At 42.7% G+C, this 21,322-nt stretch overlaps 1 protein-coding gene across 1 annotated transcript; it reads right to left on the bottom strand.

Annotated features, from left to right (window-relative positions):
- Positions 1-123: 123 nt before the first annotated feature.
- Positions 124-20,133, bottom strand: prickle3 (prickle homolog 3). The gene is made up of 11 exons (XM_079181255.1): positions 19,989-20,133; positions 13,085-13,167; positions 5,959-6,142; positions 5,631-5,744; positions 4,850-4,987; positions 4,025-4,228; positions 3,260-3,446; positions 2,445-2,783; positions 2,023-2,325; positions 1,521-1,898; positions 124-1,426 (listed from the first exon to the last, which is right to left on the bottom strand). The coding sequence occupies exons 1-11, from the start codon at positions 20,028-20,030 to the stop codon at positions 966-968; spliced, it is 2,433 nt and encodes an 810-aa protein (XP_079037381.1). The 5' UTR covers positions 20,031-20,133; the 3' UTR covers positions 124-965.
- Between the last annotated feature and the right edge of the window lie 1,189 nt (positions 20,134-21,322).

The raw sequence follows: 21,322 nt of genomic DNA, 5'->3' as shown, positions 1-21,322 counted from the left end.
AGCTGCATGATAAGGATAGTCACAGCTCATCTGCATCTGCTGACGAGCTGTTCAAAGGTCTATGTTGAATGTTTCCGTATGTGTGGAGTGTGGAATAAAAGTACACGGCAAGACCAACACTTTAGACAAATTTAATATCAACATAAAGTTGTCTTAACACAATCTGAGAAACAGAAACTGGAATTATAATCTCTTCCTTTTACCCGAGATAAAACTAGAAAGAACAGCGACCTACACCAAATATATAAAAATAAACCACCTTATAGTCATACAAGCGTTTTTTTGATCAAAGACATGAATGTATACAAACTTTGCAGTATTTCGTTTGGACACACATAACAAATGTAAAACTCATAAAACTACCACAGTTCATCATACTCCATCCCATAACATTTGGCCATTTAGTATACATAACTGTAATATATTACAGCCATATAAACATTGCACATAAGAGCACAGAGAGTGGTTACAGTAGGGTTAAAAAAAAAAAAAGATATATTTTAATATTGTATTTTACAAACCATGATAGAGGAATGAGCCGTCGGTCATGTGTGCTGCTGTAAGTTTACATATGTAAATGATGGCGATGTTAGAAAGAAGTTACAGTTCACTTCAGCCTCACGGCAGTTTGTGTTCAAAGGATGTTACATTACAATCCAAACAACAATCATTCCACATTCATCGCTTCTCACAGGATTCATACACTCACATTTTTTACAACGTAACATCTCAAACAAACAAATGTAAATACGGTTAAGTTAAAGTCAGTGACCTTTCTGAGGTTTATTGTGCTTTCTTTTTGCTAAGTAGTAAGTCTGGAACTATGTGGAAAAGTCTGAACATGTGTGTTGGATTTAACTCTACATCACAGCATGAAACTTGAATACCAGAGTAATGAGGGGCCATTAGTTCTTCTTGGGCACCATAATGTAGAAAATAACAATGCTGTGTTTTGACGTCAGGGGTTAGGAGATAGCACAGTTTTTATCTTTGTCCTTTGCGCCGAGGCTGTGAGCTCTTCTCCGCCTTATGCTGCCTCTCAGCCCCGAGTCTCTCTGCACCTCCCTCTCCTCGTCTCCCTCTCTGTCTTTGCCCTCCTCAGGTTGCTGCTTTCGGAGCTGTGGGGGCAGAGGTATGGGCTTTCCCAGGAAGAAGCCCTCTTCCTCTGAGTCTGAGGATGAAGAGCATGTAGAGCAAGAGTCTTCATGTTTGCACGGGCCCTGCTGGAGGGTCAGCGAGGAGGCGGCGGCGGAGCCCCGCTTGTCCCTCTCTTTCTCGCCTCTCCAGTCCAGCATGTCCAGCCGAGGCCTTTCGGGCCGCGAGTGTCTGGAACGCCTCTCTGCTCCCGGGTGGAGAGCCGGGTCAGAGGGGATGCGGCAACGGCTCCACCCTCGCCGCAGACTCCGCTGGTGGTAAGAGGATCCATCTGGGTGAAAATGATGAGAAATACAAAATCAAAATCTTGGTTTCCCCAGATTCTACATCAATCAATAGTCATCTGTTTGAAAGCCTTTTCTTACCCAGAAGATCCATCTGCGGTGGGATGCCCTTCTGTAGATGCAACCTGCTTCCGAAACCTCCCTCCGCCTCCTCTTCCTCCTGCTGGTTCTCCTCACCCTCTGGCAGCTCTGGCTCCTTCTCATCCTCGTCCTCATCGACAGAGTAGCTGCTGCTGATTGGTTCTCTGAAGCTGACCCGAGCTGTGCCACTGCGGGACAGCGGGGTCGGAGAATCAGACGGTCTGTCCACCAGTTGGGGGAGGGTTGGTGGGGGTGAGTCCAGGGGCATCAAGTCACGAGACTTGAGGGGCAGAGGAGGCGGGAGGATGGACAGGTTGTTGGGCGGGAGGGGAGGCGAGTCAGGTGAAATGAGGTGTGAGTTTTTCTGTGGAGGATACACTGCAGAGAGAAAACCAGGGGGGGGGGGGGGGCACATGGAGTTAATACAGAGTGAGATGAGATTATATAATTATAGAACAATGATACTTTGTTGTTTGTATTAAGCTTCAGGGATTTCTGATACCTTGCATTACTTGATTTGTCCTTTCCACCCAGTTCCTACAGTCTTTAGTCGAGGTTCCCCTTGAACTAAGGCCAGTTAGTCCAGTATTTCCATTTAGCTCTCCCTTGAACTGAAGATCTCCGACAGAACGTTTGTTAGCAGAGTCCCCCGGCAGTAAACTGTAATGTGGAAGGTCGCTGGGCCAAGACGGACCCAAGCCGTTTCCTAGATGGATGTGGGGAAGAGGTGAGTAGGAGCTTTTTGGATGAGGATGGCCACTGGGTGAAGGAAGTCCGTTTTGAACTGGAGCAGTGCAGTGGACACCTGAGAGAAGCAGAGCAAGTCAATGTGTGAGAATAGTCTCTACAGGATACTTACAGGGCCATTTCTCGGCAGTGCGACCTACATAACACCAGAGCATGACACCAGTGTAGCATCATCACCTCTGTTTTCCACTGCAGTGTGCATGCAGTCTTTCGCAGGAGCTATAGGAGGTTTGGTGCCCTCTAGTGGCTGCAGTGGAGAGCCGCACTGTGGCTGCTGGTGTTTCTCTGCTGTCTCGCCGCGTCGGTGCTGAGGCGGTTTGCTCTGCAGCGCCGAGTCACAGGAGTCGGAGTTATTGGGGTCCTCGCCCAGCGAGCAGGGCCTGGAGCAGAAGATGAGCCCCGCTCGAGGGAGGAAGGGGCGCCCCAGCAGAGGCAGCTGGCAGCGGGCGCAGCAGAAACACGACTCCACGGCGTGCCAGTGCTGACCCTCGTATGTCATCTGACCCTGATCGATTCCTGAGAGAAAATAATTTCATGATTACACGAGTCATTTGAAAATCTATCTCTGTTATCTCTGTAATCTCTGGTATGTATACAAATCAGTAGTTCTGCAGTTTTGATTCTTTATCTTTTTTTTAATCATCTGAAGACAGATTTAACTCCTAATGTGGGCCATCAAGTGGATGTTGGTGTAAAAACGGATTATGAATGAATGACATTATAGTAAAACACAGCTGTAATCTGTCTTCAAAAGAGTAGTTACGATGGTCAGCAAATACTGCACAAAATACTTGAAAATGTCTTTATATCTGCTTACAACTACATTATAGTGTCTTAGAAACGATTCATCAAATGTTTTTGTTCACAGCCTATAAATGATAAATACTTAAAGTCAAGTGTTACCAAATAAATAGGCAACAGCATCTGCTTGATAATGGCTTTTAGCTGAATAAAACCCCAGTAAATGAGTTTCTTTAGATGTAATTCAGTACCTATGTGTTCTCCGCAGGTATCGCAGTACTCGGCGTACAGGGACTCGTAGCAGGAGCAGCAGTACGGTCGACTCTCTCTCATGATGTATCGCTGACCGCCCAGCGCAGCCTCGCACTCAAAACAGCAGAAGTGCTTCATGTGCCAGTATCTTCCTTCTGCCTCCGTACATTCATCCGCCAGAATAATCTAGGATTGAGACACAACAGAGGGGGACGGAGAGGTCACTCGGTGATGAGTTCATGGGTACAGAAGTAAACAAATCAGCTGATATGGGCGCCCTGTCGCAGGCTTAGTCATCCTCTGGGTCTAAAGAACTCTTGTAGGTCAGTCGTGGCAGATCCATTAGCCGACTACGTCAACTAATCTCTTAAGTCACATTGAGAAGTCATTTAAATCAAGCAGAGACCTCCAGAAACATCTGCAAATACCCCTTTTACTCTGCACTGATCAGGGACATGATGAAATACAGCAATAGTACAACACCAGACAGGGCCTGATGATTCATTTGGGGATACATTAAAGGATCTTTCTGCCCAGGTTTGAATAAAAAAACTTATACAACTCACTCACAATGGCTCTTTTGTTTTAAGATACCTTTAAAAGACTATGCCTCCAGTGGACAATGAAGCTCAGTATAAGTACGCGTGGACCAGCGGGATACTCTTCTGACTCCCACTACACTTTACTTTTAGAGACCTGCTGCAAAACCCTGTGGTTGGTGGAAGTTTATGAGACAGGTTAGGGTTTTTCCATGAGACAGTCACCTCATCGCAGGCCTGGCAGCGCGGCTTCAGCCTCTCAGCGTGGTGCCGGCCGCAGTAGATCTGTCCTTCCTGGAAGAAGTAGATCAGGTCGACCAGCAGCTCGCTGCAGGTGGCGCACTGGAAACACTGAGGGTGCCAACAGCTGCTCTTTGCTGCCCGACTGGCAAACACCGCTATGTCTCCACCGCAGATCTGCCTCTCGCACTGGAAAAAAAAAGGCAGATTTGGTTGGGATGGGGGGGTGTGGTGCCGAGGGAAGAGTTAGATGGAATATCCTTTAAAAAGAAAGGTGAACGTTGCAGGAGGCACAGCCACTTGCTTATGCAGCCCTGTAATCATTAAATCTCAGTGTGCTGTGGCCCCTGAGCAATGCCTGCACCTACTTGCACCTGAACTTTCTCCAGTCCTATAAAAAAAGAGATTCTTCTTCATCGTGGCTCCGATGGGTTTTAATAAGCTTTCCCTTGCATGCATTAAAGGGAAAGTATCCTCATATAACTTTAAAGGGAATATTCTGCATATTCAAGCAGAGTTTGTAGCTGCACATTCTGTTGTTCTTCCTGCATCTAGTGCCATTATTTAACGGAACAGTGAAGTAGTTGGATGCAAGGAAGAACTACAGGCATGTGTGGTGGAGCAAGAGAGAGAGAGAGAGAGACAGAGAGACAGAGAGAGAGAGAGACATCAACACTGACTTTCACAGAAAAGATGCAGAATTTTCCCTTTAAAGTTATATAAGGACACTGTTGTTTTTGAGCTTTGTCTTGGCCCATCTCATGAGGGGATCGGTTACGTTTCTCACATAAAATAAAAATGTTGCTCTACCTGTTGGCAGATGGCTCCCGTCATAGTTACTGCGAAGAGTCTGACGACGCCTCTGCCCAAGTTTTCTCTTTTCCTCTGCTGACTGAACAAACGCAACTCCTTCTTCTCCTCGTCGTCCAGAGTGTTGCAGTACTGGGACTACAGGAAACAGAATTGCAAAATTATCTCTAAACATCATTTACTTCTGAGGTTCAGTGAGATGAATGAAGTCCGTCCATTACAGTATAATTTAGAACTTATTTATTGTATAAAGGGTTATTGAGAGGCATCATTTCATTTTAAATAGTGTCCTGACAAAGTGTAGTTTTGAATTTTTTAATGTGTAATGGTAAATGATTCTGACCAAATGAAGCCTTTAACAGAATGATATTTACCTGTTTCTGGTTAAACTGGGGGAACAGAAAGGCTAATAAACACATTGAGGTATACAGCTTTCAAGTGCTTTAAATAAATGCTAATTTAAAAATGAATATGAACCAATGTCTTTAATAAATCACCGAAAACCAATGCAAATAATTAAAAAGGTCGTAATAGTCGTATTATAAAACACAATATCAGCTTGTTTGGAAATATAAAGAATAACTGTTTTATTTTAACAGCATTGATGTGGACGTTAAATAGAAAGCTCAGAATCAATAATAACAACAATGTATTTTTGTATTGCGGTTCAGCAATCTTGCTAAACTTGAGTGATTATATGAACTTGTCATGTCACCACACCACTACGATACACCAGGAGTGAAGCCAGAGAATAAATCATCCAAAGTGGCAGCGATGTTACCTCACTGTCGTGGGCTGGAAGCTGGTGCAGCAGTTGTTTGATTCGGTATCTCTCCCCTAAACTGTTCACGTAAGGCACCCTGTCCTCTGGCAAGCAGCTGAAATACTGGTATACCTGTACCAGGAGACAAGTGCGTTCACATAAAGAGCATAAATAACAGAGTGCAGAGAGACAATTATTCATTCAGAGAGCAATTTATTCAATTGCAGTCATAAGACAGTTATCTAATTGTTTGTGTATGTATGAACATGTCCGTGGAACCATCACGCTTTCACTGTGTAGCGGTTTTTTTTGTGTCTCCACTCTGCATCTGCATCGAGGTTGTTACCTGTTCGGGCTTGAGCCCAGGTGGGACCCACGCGTACTCCTCGGAGGCGCAGCCCGAGTCATCGTCGGAGATGGAGTGTCTCTGGAAGTCTGACACCAGCTTCGTCATCATCTTTTCCAGCTGGCCCGGCACCGAGCGCACGGCATGCTCCTCGCGAACGCACTTGCAGTGAACACAAATCTTCCTGTGGAGACAAAGACGGCTTTGAGCTTCGTCCCCGGGGACTTCTTTTTGATACTGATTTACAACACAAGCCAAAGCTGATCAAATGTCAAATGTTTCAAGAAGCTGGGTTCTCCTGGTGCGTCAGGTGCGAAGGTGCAAACCACAGAGTTAAAACGTGAACCCGACTTCAGATTTATACCAGTCATTGTTTTCCAGATGCATTTGACAAAACAGAAAGAAAATATATAAAGAGTTTATTTTTGAACCCACAATTAAGCCAGATGAATGAAATTGAGATCAGGTAGTTAGGCCCGCTCCTAAAACAAACCCAAACAGCAGGCCTCTAAAAAGTAATAACTCTTAAATAATAACTTGCATATGGGCACTCCCACTTTGTAACCATATTATTTATTATAACACTTTGCGTTGGAGGCATTATGTCGCAAACCAGCCCACTCACATTCTTGCAGTTGACTCAAAGAGACTCTCTGCAGCCAGAAATGAGTAACGCAACAGTTGTTGTCATACCGATACATAAAAACGCCATCTCCAGATCATTTAAAACTCAAAACTAGAAATCGTTGTTGCGTACAGTCTGTGGATAGTGTGTAGTGCTAATGCATTTACACATTTGGAGTAAACTCAATCTCATCTCAGATGTTATTGTGGAGCTCACATCCCAAACATGCTACTACCAAACAAGCAGGAAATGAGGTCGCTGACATAAGCCTGGCCGCCAATCCCGCGCGGCAGTTAAGGGAGGGCGGTGAAGATGGGAGCAATAATCTCCCTCTGCCTCATGTTACACCCCGTCGAGTGCTCTCCGACTCCTCACTACAATCAGTCTGGAGGTGGGTGCGCCCGTTTGTGGGACCGGTGGAGTCAGAGTAAAGCGCCCCGGGGTTGTCAGCGTGGTGTGGATGTCGTGTATGCGACGATGGGGCCACATGCGGCATGTACTGCATGTACACATCCCTGTTGTGATTGCATAACGGCCTGCCAGCTGGCACTTGTGGCTCAAGTTCACAAGACACAAAGCCGCTTTATTCCAGCAACCCAACCCCCACTCAACCAAAAAGCTCAAACACACACACACACACACACACACACACACACACACACACACACACACACACAACTGCTTGAAAAAACAGCACGAGTGCTCCTCTTCTAATCAATCGTCTCCTAAAGTAAAAAAGGCGTTTTTTATGAGAATGTGAGCAACGGCAGGTAATCGCTGCACGTCAGTGTGAACGCGCTCCACTCTCTTCATTCAGCACGAGGTAACAGTGAAGGAGCTGACGAAGCTAAAAATACAGATGCTACTATACGATCCCAGCCATCCTGGGGTTGGCACCTTATATGACCATGATCACAAAGTAGGTAGAACCAATACAAATCATAGTAAACACGGCAAGTCAGCTTACGCTAAGCCAAGCTGGCAGGAATCTGACCCCAGCTGCATTCGCCTGTGTGTGTGTGTGTGTGTGTGTGTGTGTGTGTGTGTGTGTGTGTGTGTGTGTGTGTGTGTGAGCAGAAGGGGAGAAGCGGGGACCTGCGACGCACATGCCTCTGTAAGTGGGTAGGAGGACACAGCCGATGGGCACGATGGGACAGATGGCAGATGCACCACGTCCCACCCCGTCCCGTCCCCTCACCCCCCCTCACCCCCTCACCACCACCAGCCTCCACATGATGAAAGGATAGAATCACCAGTGACTCCAGTTTGAATGAATTTTGGGTGAAAGTAGTTTATACACACGCCAAAACATTTAATTATACTAGTACTACGACATGAATGAGCACATCAGCACCACTTTAAAGTATAGACTAGTTGTAGTGTGACACGAGCAAAGCTTTTCCAAAACATACTCATTTTAATTAGCTTTTTCTTAGCAAGCGGTTCTTTTAATCACGAGTTGAGTAAACTTAGAAGCAGCAAACTTCAACACTGCTATACACCACCAGGCCCTGGTGTGCTGAGTTCTGTCCCGTTCAATTATTTGACTCTGATGTAATAGAGCTGCTTTGTCCCCTCTGGCTACCGACCACATTTTCTGCTGATAGGTCAAAAAACGTCATACATCAATGCTTTGATCGTCCTCATGAAAATGCGTATAGAGCAAGAACAGCTCGGTAGTTGTTAAATCTATCGTTCAACAAACTGCTGTCAAAATTAGAGCTGAAATAATAAGTCGATCGGCAGAAAATGTATAATCGATTATTTGTTTACGTTGTTTTTAAAGCAGACATTTGCTCATTCCACCTCCTCAATATCTCTGGGTTATGGATTGTTTGTCTGAAAACATCACCCTGAGCTCTGACCCTTTCATAGACTTAAACAAGCAGTGCAGAAAATCAGATTAGTTGAATGAAAATAACAGTTTGTTGCAACTCAAAATCAGACAATCAATCAATTGTGTGAAATATTGATTGTGAGGAAAGACACTAACTTGTAGTTCCCCAAATTTCTTTGTAGGAGAACACTCATGAGTGTACGTGTCTAAATAAAAAGTACACAGACAAACATGATCAATTAAATAATACTGTATTTCTTTACAACATCTACACCAAGAAAACACAAGAAGGTAACTGTGTGTTAGGAACCAGGAGACACAGAGGATGCTGCTTTGGACACTAATCAACAATCTGCCTCTAAATTTGAATTGCTGCACCAGAACATTGTTACTGAAGCTGCTGGCACAGCTGGTGCTGTAATTGTTGTTCATTGTAATGAGGGATAATCCACTAAACAAAATAATTATGAAACAAACAACATGACCCTAGATAATAAAGCAGGGGGGGTAGAGGACATGGAGGAGAGGACAGCTCTGTCATGCCGATGTAAAGTAGATTGAAAGTGAATTTTGACACTTTGTGAAGCAGAAATAAACTCATTTGAACTCCACCAGCTGTAATTAGCTTTGGCTGAAGGGATTTCAAATCATTTTAATTTGTTGAACACAGAGATTAAGGCTTGTTAAATCCTTCCCTGGATCCCAAAACGACCCGAGTTCATCCAGTAATACATCAGCCTGCACTTTCATACGTGTGTATATATTTAAATAGAATGACGTCTCCGTGAAGACACCATATAATCCTGCTGTTAAGCTGTGTGCAGAGGATTTGAGTAGCAACACCAACTGTACATGAAGTCATGTGCCGCACATTAAATCTACACAGATGTGTGTACAAAACAACATATAATCAGAAAGAATCTAAACACACACACACAACTTTCAGTCGACACACATCTCCCAACTGAAAGACTGTTTGAGTTTCTAGTCGCTCTAATCCTGTCAAGACACTAAAATATGGTTTCTTCATTACCTGCTGTAATCATGACAAATTAGTCCCGGTTGGCCTTTTGACGCGGTCCCATCCAGACTTGAGCTCTGTGAAGGTTTGCGTTGAATAGGCGACCATCACCGTCACAGCCTGTCTGTCAGCATCGGAGCAGGCTATTCTGTGGCAGCTCCCTTCCATGTGGTCATTTCTCTGTCTGCTCGGGCTCTTTTCAATGTGCCCGCCACCCCCGACTCCCACCCTCCTCCGCGCTGACAGTGGGCTCAAACAAAAGGCACCGAACGCGACCACGCAAGGCAGAAAATACACACACCGTCCTCAAGGCACACACACACATGCTCGTGTGATTTAAGTGACAAGCTCAAGTGCACAATCCCGACAATTTACTCACTTTTGAAGATTTGAAAAGTCAAAAGTCCACGTGAGAATGGTGAAGAGTAAACTCACTGTGTCTTTTCTCCTCGGACCAGACTGCTGTGACTGATTCATAACAGATGGACGGTTGTTTGTTGCCTTGATGCAGTTATTAATCATAGAAATGAAAGTGGAGCAGATTTTGAGCCTGTGAGCAACGCTGCGCTGTGCAGCATTTGTCATCTCATGCGATCACGATGGGCATGCACGACAACAACGTGTCTCTGGCGAAACATCAAGCAGACGGCATGACTTTCAGTCTTAGCGGAGTCACGACACACCGGCTCATCTGACTTTGGTCATTCGCTGGGGATGAAGATCAGCGAGGACACGTCTGCTAGAGAAGAGCCAGAACACGTCATTCTTCATGTATTCTTTCTTTTATTTCTTTTTAATGTTGCTTTGGGCCCAAAACATGTTAAAGTAACAATTTAACAACTTCACTACCAGAGTCAGCAGTGTTGTTTAGTAGTGACATCTACAATGTAGCGCTGCAACAGATAGTCAATTAACAAAGAAATACAATCTGCAACTAGTTTGACTATTTTTTTAAAGCAAAAATGCAAAATGATTCTCTTATTTTCTGTTTTTCTTGTCTTGTATAATGTATCGCTGAATATATTTTCATTTTGGACTGCTGTTCAGATGAAATAGTTCATAATTAATCTTAAAAAACGATCGTTAGTTAACTCACAGCCTTAAAATGATGCCTTTTTTAGATAACTAACTTTCAAACAGCTGATCTAGACCCCTGTTTTGGGGCATACAGATATGGTGTGAGTCAGTATACAGTAATTATAAGCAGCCATGAGATAATCCCCTGCTTCACATGTGTGCTGCAATCTATAACTCACAGCAGGATGTATAGTGAAGCCCTCCTTAGATCTGACTTTAAGAAACAGATGGGCCTTGTCCTTTAACTCTCTGCCACTAATTAGGGACTGAGTAATTGCCGCATGGCCACCCAGACTAATAGCGACGGCTACTTTGACCACTTTTGAAGCGTGGCGGAGACCTGTGGGTCAAAAGTAACTCGATTCACTCGCTGCTGGCCAGCGGATGCACCATCTGCCCCCCCCCCCACATCTCAGTTTAAGCTCTGTCTGAGAAAGCTCAGCGTGAAGATGGATCACTTCCCTCTCAGCGAGCATCAGCAGCTAAAGGCTGCGGTCACTCGGATGATCTCGTCCATCAGGGAAGGTGTGATTCTAAATTGGTTATTAAGGAAGATGCAATTAGCACGGGACTCTCGGGTCTTAAAAAACTGACCCCCATAAATCTCAACCATTTAATCACATCCGTGTTCCTCTCTCTCTCTCCTGGATCGGCCAAGAGGCGTCTAAACAAGACGTCTCTCTTTGTCATCTCACCTAAAGTCATTTCCGATCTGTTCTGCAGCCAAAAGCAGAATTGAGAAAAACTTCCATAACTCACAGGCGTGATGGTAATACTACACAGAGACTGCAAACAGCCTGGTGCGTACAGAGGCAGGACGTCCACCAGAGTGTAGCCGGAGGTAGAGAGCAGCACACGTGTTTTAGATTACATCCCAACTTCCAAGCTTTTGTCTTGACCTGAATAGTGGGAAAGTGAACTGAAAAAGCTAAAAGATACAATTACAGTCTTTTGGTTACATGAAGTACGCATTCCTGCGCCTTTTTTTTCTTCTTTTTCTTCTCTCCATCACCAAGTCACAGTTGGCTTCAGCCATGCAGCGCCCATCTGGGATTGTCTCATCTGGGGTCCTTTTTTTCTCCTTTCATTCATCTAGCTGTGTGTACAGCCTGAGAGTCTGGAGCCACTAAACACAACACGTTGGACTCGGAACAATCGAATTTAGAATCTGGATCACACAGCTGCCTTCCAAACAACTGACTCTTTGCTTCTTTTACGCTCATATAAGTCAGTACTAATGAAGAAATTGTTATTTATACGTGTTTTAACACTAAATGCAATGCATACAAAATGTCCCAATTGAACAAGGGAACGCAGCAGTGAATTGGAGAGACAGTGGGGGAGACAGAGGGAGGTTATGAAGTGGTCCAGAGGGTTACTATCACAGCAGTGAGGCCTAATCTTATTAGTGCGATTGTCAGGATTAGAGTAACCAAGAGACCCAACCAGCTGGATATTCTCTAACGGACTAAAAGAGAGAGAGAGAGAGAGAAAAGAAAAGGGGGCTCAAAGGAAAGCACGCAAAAAAACAGCTGAACAGAATGAAATAAATTGAGGATCCTTTGACAGTTAACAACCGCTGAACAAAAAGGTGTAAGAGGTGTGCAGGCAGACGGTTCAAGTGGCTCGTGGCTTCATTTTAAAAAGCAGTCCTTTTTGCTGCAGAGACACTTTATGGACATCCCACAAAACATTTGTCCTTCTGCTGAGTAGATCTCGTGCTGTCGCTCAGTTGATGTGCACCAAAGCAAATAAACTGTTGTATCAACAAACAACAACACACAAGAATAGGTCTTAAATCGCTGGAGCTGAGGCACACTGCGCGTGTTGCATGGTGGACTGTTGGTAATCCTGCTGCTCTGTAGAGCTTCTGTTTCCCCCATGAATATGAAGTCAACTCAAACTAAATGCAGCTGCTTCTGGTGCAATTGCCAGGGCTTAATGGCACTCATGACTCCACAGCACTGATTCTTTATATGGCCCCGGGGTCAGTGGGACTGATCGGCTCTGTGAATAGCATGTGGCGATGTGACTGGGTCATGTTTGTTGTCTTTTAATGTATATCTCCACTCAGTGTGTACACAGATCACAGATAAGCTGATTTCCGTAGGAAGCAATGTTGATGCTCCCTCCTAAGACATGTGCAAACACACAGGCGAACACACACATGCACACACATACACACACACTCCTCCTGACGTCGGGTCTACCCATTACTCTTATATATATATATATATATATATATATATAATAGCTGTTGTGTAAAATAATATCAAAACTGTCAAAAGCATCATTTTTAAATGAGCTAGCAATTAAAATTCTTCAGATTCGGTGCACAAAATAACATTAAAGTTGTATCCGTATTATGTCTTTGAAGTGTTAGCCGCCTGGGAAAAAAATAAATATGTTTGACCTCCCTTCTAAGTAGCTTATTATTATAAGAAGTTGCACAATATCCAAAAAGCAACAGGAGAGAGTGCAACCCTACAAAGGTGATTATACAGAATGAGAAAAACATTTCCTGCTCGGCTAACAGGCGGCTAACTGACGGCGTTTGAGACGTTACCTCCAGCCGTGGACACGGAAGCCGGGGCACTTGTCCCCACAGTGCATACAGGGCTGCCCTCTGTCTGGGTCCTCTTCCTCCTGCTGAAAACAAAAAACACAAACTCACTTCAGCGCACATCGTTTCCCGTTGGAGAACCATTCACACCTTTTTGGGGAGCAAGACAGTTCAAGGTTAAAACAACTGTAAGTACAGGCACATACAGGGTTCGCCATGCACGGCCGCAGGAGCATCAACATCATATTGAGCTGGTGAGTGTTTCCACTTAAGCCACAAGTAGAATGCACTCAGAGTCTATCTACTCAGCCTTTGGTTCAGGAGCGTTTGGCGTGGGCTGTGGGCCGTCTATAGATTTCACATGCACGACTTGATGACGACAATTTATGAAAATCCCACATCATCATGTCACTGTGTGTGTGTGTGTGTGTTCTTGAAGTGGAGATATAAACCATTCAAATGGCTAAAATGGTGGTGAGTCTAAATATACACCTCTGTGCTCAAAATGTGTTTTCCTGCTCACATTACATGGTTTTCTTACAGCTGAATGTGCAGTAATCTCAGCTGTATTCACTATAATATAATAAGGACTAAGGATGAAATCTTGCGGTAAGAGTTAAACCTGCTGGCTGCCTTTCAGACACAAACATCAGTGAGTGAATGATATCCAGAATGTTGTCACTAAATAAACTTGTTTGCCTCACCAGTCCTCAAACTTAGTTATATTCAACTGTGAGTTTAAGGGATTTTCCTCTGCTTGTTTTGTAACAGATGGGATAAATGCTGAGCAGTGCATCTGATTTAGCCAACAACGAAACCAACCACCTGATATCTCACTTGTGCTTCAATCCCTGCAGCATGTGTGTGTGTGTGTGTGTGTGTGTGTGTGTGGTGTGTGTGTGTGCAGACACAAGCCTCTTTTTAGAGATGAGAGGAAGGAAGCAGACTCAGGATGAGAGCTGCACCCTTTCCCTCTCCATGTAGTCCCTTTGTCTACACTTTCTTTTTCCCTGATGCCTTTATTCTACGGCACCTCTCCTATCTTCTGTGATAAAAGTTTGCTGTTGACAGAGAACATTCGTCAGCTATTTTTCTACTTTTTGAAAGGATTAAAGTCAAGTCAATTTTATTTGTATGGCCCAATATCCACAAACGTGTACAACATACGACACCCTCTGTCCTCAGACCCTTGATTCAGATGAGGATTACCTCCCACCATAAAAAAAACCCTTTAACAAGGAAAAGATTAAATAAATATCAGGGTTCTGTGGCGCTGCTGTTTTCCACTTCACCATTTGGAGAAGAAGGACAAAGCATGTGCCTCATATGCACTTCTGTCAGCAAAAAAAAAAAGAGCAAGACCCCAAATTTGTTGCCAATTTGGCAAGTTTTGAAAATAAGCTCTGTGGGCAAAACTTAAAGGAGATATATAACGCTAATTTTCCAGTTCATGCTTGTATTTGGGGTTTTGTAGTAGAACATGTTTCCATGCTTTAATGTTAAAAAAAACACATTATTTTTCTCATGCTGTCTTTCTGAATAAACTGGTATTCATCTTCTGTCTGAAACGCTCCGTTTTAGCGTCTGTCTCTTTAAGGCCCCCTCATTGAAAAAGCCCAGTCTGCTGTAATTGGTCAGCGTTCTCTGGTCTGTTGCATCTGCCCTGTCGCCATCTTTGCAGTGTCATTGCAGCCGGAAACTCTCTAAACTGTGTGTGTGTGTGTGTGTGTGTGTGTGTGTGTGTGTGTGTGTGTGTGTGTATACTACACAGAGTTTAGCTGCACTTCTACTGGTCACATCACAACCTTACCGAAGTCCTGACGGCTCGTTTAAAAGCCACAGTTTCTGAATTCGGACTGTGTGCATATTGAGTGTTTTGATACTTTCGCTGTAAATAAATAGCACCTAAACCTGCTTCATATTTAAAAATACATGGAAATCTCACCTTCTACGATACCAACTATGACAACTATATTTGCTCTTCTCAGGCACATGAACAAACTGCACATTAAGATGCAGAACACACACATGCGCACAGACGCTAGCAGAGTTTAACGAGCAAAGCAATAAAACGCAGATATGTGATACAGCGAGGTTACCTGTGTATACCTGCTCAGCTGTGTTTCCAACCACACACACCTTCAGAGGGACAGCATGCTCTAACCAGTAAACCAGTATTCACATCAAGCCTGTTTTTCCCATGCACATTTCTTTGAGAACAAAAGCACGAATGCATTACTTTGACTGGAGCGCCGCTGAGTTTGCTTAGCTTATCTCACTGATAGCTCAGGGTTGATGTATGGGTTGTAAGGGCTTTACTAATGCACCGAGAAACCATTAACAAGCAATAAGAAGCTTGATTTCTTGTACTTTTGAGCATAAAATCGTTTTTATGCGCTTCTAAAAAAATATTCTGTTTTGAGTACATGTTTCCAGGACTGAGATATTAGGCTATTTGCAATGATGACTGTATCCAGAACTCGTTAGTCAAGAAAAGTCCCACATGACAGGAAACAATGATTTACACGCTGTTTTTTAAAATGCCTCGCCGTGTTGCGTGCGCTGGTGTCTGCCTTATTAATCTACACTTTGAATGTCGTTAACAGAGCCAGGTACGACAAGGTGACAAGACGGGCTCAGTGAAGCGTGCAGATGACCTCTGGGGGACTGGACCTTTCAGTTGTTATTTCCTCATGGAGTTCCTGAGCTGTCATTCTGACATGGGGACCGAAGGCTAAAGGCTTTGTCAGTGCACATTTAAACAGCTGATTATATTTTTAAAAAATCATCTTGACTGGAAAGTTCTGGGGAGTGTGATCAGCGCTAACTTCTTCCCATCATTAATGCAGAGGAAGCATAATGATGACGATGGGTGAATTAAACTATGAGCTTGACAACGCCCACCTCTGGCCACTGAGGTTAATCCTCTGATTGGAAATAGAGAAGTTCTTGTATTCTTCACAATCCGGAGCAAGTGATGAGATGGAGGTCTGCCAACATCAGATTAAACTCAGCACAACGACCGCGACTAATTCTAAAACTGAGTGAGGTAAAAGTGATGAGGGACTCAACATCGTCAACATAAGCACTCACTCACTCACTTAAGGAGGGATTGTAATTAAGAGTTAAGCACCAGTACAATCATGACGTAATGAAGGATTCGAAATTCTAAAAAAAAAAAGCCTTAAACTCACTCGTACTCTTAAAACGAGATGATCTAAAAGTAGATATTACAGAGGAATACTACAGAGAAATACAGACTTTACAACAGAAATATTCAGATCTATCTCTCCACAAGGCAGCGCCCTTGATTAGTATGCCTGCTTCAGGCTGGGAGAGGGACAACCCTCAACCTGCAGCGTGGTTCCGGGACATGACGTCCTGCCTTGCTTTGGATGAATTTATATTTTGTGGTCAGAGGGAAATCAAAATCAAAAAGTGACCACTGGTAACTAAAACTGACAAAATAAATGTAATGAAGTGGAAAAAGTGGCCTCAAAAATGTGGTGTATCGTAAAATGGAAATACTCTAACGTACTTCAAAATTGTACGTGCAGTACTCGAGTAACTGACCAGTATTTAGTCCCGTTATATGCTAACAGACAACAAGAGAACATCCGAGAGGCACAACAATGAATACAAGTGTGAGGAGGTCACGCTCCATCCTCAAAGGTTCTGTTTAAAACCCAGGAGAAGGTCTCGCCTGGAAACATGTCCGAAGCTGCACAACAACCTGTCAACATGGTTCTAATTAACACCACGTCAAACTATGTTGTGACATCTTGGGTGCTCCCAGCTGTTGCTTTGTCCTCGTTAAAAAGGTTCATTTCAAGAAGCAGGACGCTGTAATTTACTCCTTAATGACTGTTTTGATGGCAACAGAAAGAACAACCTTTCAGCCTTGAACATTAGCCTTCACCAGTTACTTTTACATTTCCTTGAAGGTGTCCTTATCATGCCGACTAGTGTCCTATATGTCAAGGCCACACAGAGACTTTGTGTGTGTTTTGCGTTCAGTTTTCCTTTAAAAAGATAACGCGTCAAGTTTGTGGCCCACCAATGAGGTTAGTCTATTGTGCTGCAAGTGAAGGGATGTGATGGGAGCGGTGGTAGGAAGTTTTCTTCTAAACTGAGTGTGGGTAAAGTAAATAATACAATCAAACAACTTCACATCAGCTCACATGCTCTCTCTCTCTCAGACCGGCGTCAGACTTTTTCATATCAGCTCCTTTGTTTTCACTAAGTGGGTGTGAGGTTTGATCACATGCTCCTTGGTTTGCTTGAGATCTTCTTTGCCACCAAGTAACCGGGTAATAAAACAAACAGAGTCGGACAAATTTGTTCTCCGAACATCCAACAAAGAATATAAGAGAACGGCTGCACCCAAATGATGTCATTGGGACACACTAAATGCTATGCGAGTGTTGCCTCCTCAGGTGGGAGGGTATGGGGCTCTGCGCTTCAGATGATTAACCAACCAGATGACAATGATTGTAATTGTAAGTTTCGCTCCTCTCTTTCGATGTTGCGGTGAAGGAGGGGTTAAACATTAACAGTAGAGGTCAGAGGTCAGGGGCCTTTGCAGCCTTGCCACACTGAGTTGGACGCAGCTCTCTCCTCACTGGACAGGATCAAACAGACAGCCCTCTCACAGCACTTCGTGTTGCTGTTACGCATCGCTGTTAAACAATGTTTAACAACTGCACGTTTACAAGTGTCATTCTGCAGGTCAGACAGAAATGTGTATCTGTGTCAGCGCTGTTGTGAGTTTTTTTTAGGAGGAACAGATAGATACTTTATTATAAAGAGCAGGTGTTACTAATAACACTAACGATGGCTCCCTTCCATGACAGTGTGCCAGCATGCAGAATAACAGGATCCTGAAGCAGCTAAATGGGTTTTTAAGTAATCAACACATTTATTACGTACACCTGTGCTTTTGCTACTGTGACATGTCAAAAGGTCCGTTGTGAAAAAAGCTAATTGCTAGATGCAGTTAATGATGACCATAAAAAGGTATTTATAGCTAAAACAAATAGGCAAACTGGTTATTGCAACGGCTGACTAGCACATCCCAGGTTAAGTGCACAGTGTCACTCTACAAAAGATAGAAAACAATCACACAATAACTGCAGAAAAGTTTTGTTGTGCGACAATTTGTTTGAAGGTTTCTTTAATCGGTCGTCTAGTTTATCATTCATTGGGAAAACAAGTGTTCTAACATCTTGACAGTCATATAATGAATATTTTAATCTGAGTAGGCTCGTGGCTGTCTAACACTTTGTTTATAACAGGTGGTTTGACGGACAAATATTTGATCTGAGACGCCATGAAGCTTGTGCTTCATATGGAACCAAGTGTTGCTTTGGGCTTGGCCTCCAAATTGTATACACAGTGTTTTTCTATACTCAAATCTTGTATTATAATTTAATTAATAACAGCAAAAAATAAACATTGTGGACATATTTGTTATGAATGCTATGAACTGACTTGTTTCATTTCTAGCAGATTAAAATGTAATAAAAGGTTAAAAAATGATTATAGGTGATGTTGCTCTACAATGATAATTAATACACAACAATATATTCCATTAATTGTATTGCAACTGCGATGAAAATCCTGCTCTGATAATCTACAAATAATTTTAAACTTGTTAAAAAGTGTTTAAGATACACTTTGCACTTGTTGACATCTGTGTTGTAACATGATTCCAAACTCACTTTTCAAGTGCCGATGTAATGGAGTGTTGGAGCCTAAAATATTGATGTTATTCATTAATACTTGACTGTATTCATTGTGTGAGTCAGGTGGGAACAGGGGTGCTAAATGTGTTTTAATAGTGCTAAAGCCTTTACTTAAAGGAATACATTACAAGATCTCGGCCCATATTAGATATAAGTGGAGAAAATAACGTCACACTTTTTACGCACAATTTACTCAAATATTGTACTTTACTATAATGTAGTAATGAACACATTAATGCATCAATAATTATACTCCAATAATATAAAATACATTTTGCATAATATTTTGACGCCAATACTTTTGTACTTTTATTAAGTAAAATTTAGAATGCAATACTGTGTATTGCTACACTGTGGTATTGCTACTTTTACCCAAGTACAAGATCTGAATACTTCTACTTCTACAAATGTATAAACACAGAGTTCAGCTAAAAATGTAGAAAATGGTATTATGGTCTGGTTTGCTATTAGACTAGTGCATTAAAGTCTAAGTTGTTTTTTTTTACAGCAAGTATTTTGTTAGTTGGATTCACAGTATAATCCAAGTGTGCTGCAGAGCCAGATGTTTTCACGGCCACACAGATGTTAGTCTGGTCCGAAAACAAGCTTCATTTGGTTAGTAACCTGACCGTATAGGCTGTGTTTTTGGGCAACATTCCAGCTATAGCACGTAATCTAACAGGGCATAAATTGTTGTTGTAATGAAAACCTGACAAAAGGTAAAATAAACATGTTCAGGTTACAGCAACCACATCACCGACCTGCTCAGGTAAAATTAAAATATCTATGACGTCGTCTGTCCTGACTGGGACCTGGGGCGCCCGAAATGACTCAAGAATCAAAGAATGTACTTTCTGGCACACAGTATAATAAAATAGAACAATGTAATTTAGTATAAGTGTTGGGAAGAAGTGGGATATTCTCGTTATGACTCAATAAAACGTGTAGGCTACCGACACAAAAGCCAGGTGAAGGTGGACAAAGTTCCGCTCGGGCTGTTTTCAATAGCCTACAAGTTAATTTCAAGTCTTTACAGTGAAGCAGAGTAAATACCTTAACATAAACCTAAAGTATGTTTTATGTCAAAGGAAGATGCTAGCAAAAGTTTACTAAAGTTGTGAAAGTAATTAACAAATAGATAGCAAAGAAAAGTAGTCCCTTACCGAGCGGTTCGATCGTCGCTTTTTAGATCCGCGCATGAACATGATGTCGGTTGGATTGTTAACAACACAATGATGTGATTCCAGATGAATAAACGGAGGTCTAAATATTTGTAGTCACACAGTCTGTGTTGAACAAACTACATGATGTCCCCCCCTCAGACTGCCCCGGACTCCTCCTTCCGCCTTAGCTAACTACTTTGGCACCTGAAAAGCTAGCCTAACTGAAAAAACACGACGTCCGGCTGGTCTTTCAAAGTAAAATACTTCTTAACATCCAAGTTTGACATTTCTTTAGCAGGCCCAAACAAAAAGCAAAATTAAGATATTCGTTTTTATTAAATACAAATACAATTATTTTATTGGTCATAATGTTTACCTACAAAATCTTTAATTTCTAACTAAAAACGCGGTCGCTTTTATTCTGAAGGTGTGTGCACCGTTCTGATAGTAGCTATGTAACTTGACGAAGCTCCAACCTCACCTCCCCTGTCCAGAAACCTGAACACAGGCAGCCAACGGTCCTAAAGTTTGGCCTTCACTTCACCTAGGCTACAAGTACATACAAGTGCAATCAAACCGTTCTTCCTCGACTCGAGACTGGTTTATATTGTTACATCAGGAAAACATTAAGAGTCAGTTTAATAAAATATTCCTATATATAAATTTGGTAAAGCAAATATGAACACAGGTGTGTTTGGAGGGAAACGTTGTTAATACACTCTGGCCACTACAGCAGCCTTAACATGGGGAATTAGTTTGAATCAGTATGGCCCCAAACAACAGATTATCATTCCACTGTAGGTCTCTAAAATGACATGGGGCTAGTGTATTGTAATGGTATTGCAACTGAAAGACAAGAAAACCTGAATGGGAAAAGGATTTTCATAAACGTGATGTAATCTCAAAACGAGAAGAGTGGGGCAGCATGCATAACTGTCTGCAGTAGAAACATATCAAATGAGATTAGAGATCACAGATGCATGCTGCACCAGGTCAGTACAAATCCTGGCTGAGAGAGTGTAAAAACATAGTTCCTGATATCTGAATACTAACAACCTAATGAGTGACTGGAGCAAACACAACTATAGCCATGTTGACGTTTTTGTTCGGTTGACTCTTATAAACTTAATTACCAACTCTTAGCTGATGGGATAGAGGGAACTTCCATTTAGCAATGTGTCTTCTTCCCTCTAGTGGCAATCTGAGAGAAGACAAGTTACAGTGAAAATGTATCCAGCTAACATATGCAGTCAGTTCTTGTTGAATAAAGACGTTTTCAAACAACATGGTTAAAATGTGAGATGAGTGAACAATTTAAGTAACAAAAACAAATG

This window comes from Pholis gunnellus (genome assembly GCF_910591455.1).
Source record: "Pholis gunnellus genome assembly, chromosome: 2".
Classification (NCBI taxonomy): Eukaryota; Metazoa; Chordata; class Actinopteri; order Perciformes; family Pholidae; genus Pholis; species Pholis gunnellus.
Note: the sequence above shows the minus strand (reverse complement) of the source record. Positions and strands in the feature narration are given on the sequence as shown.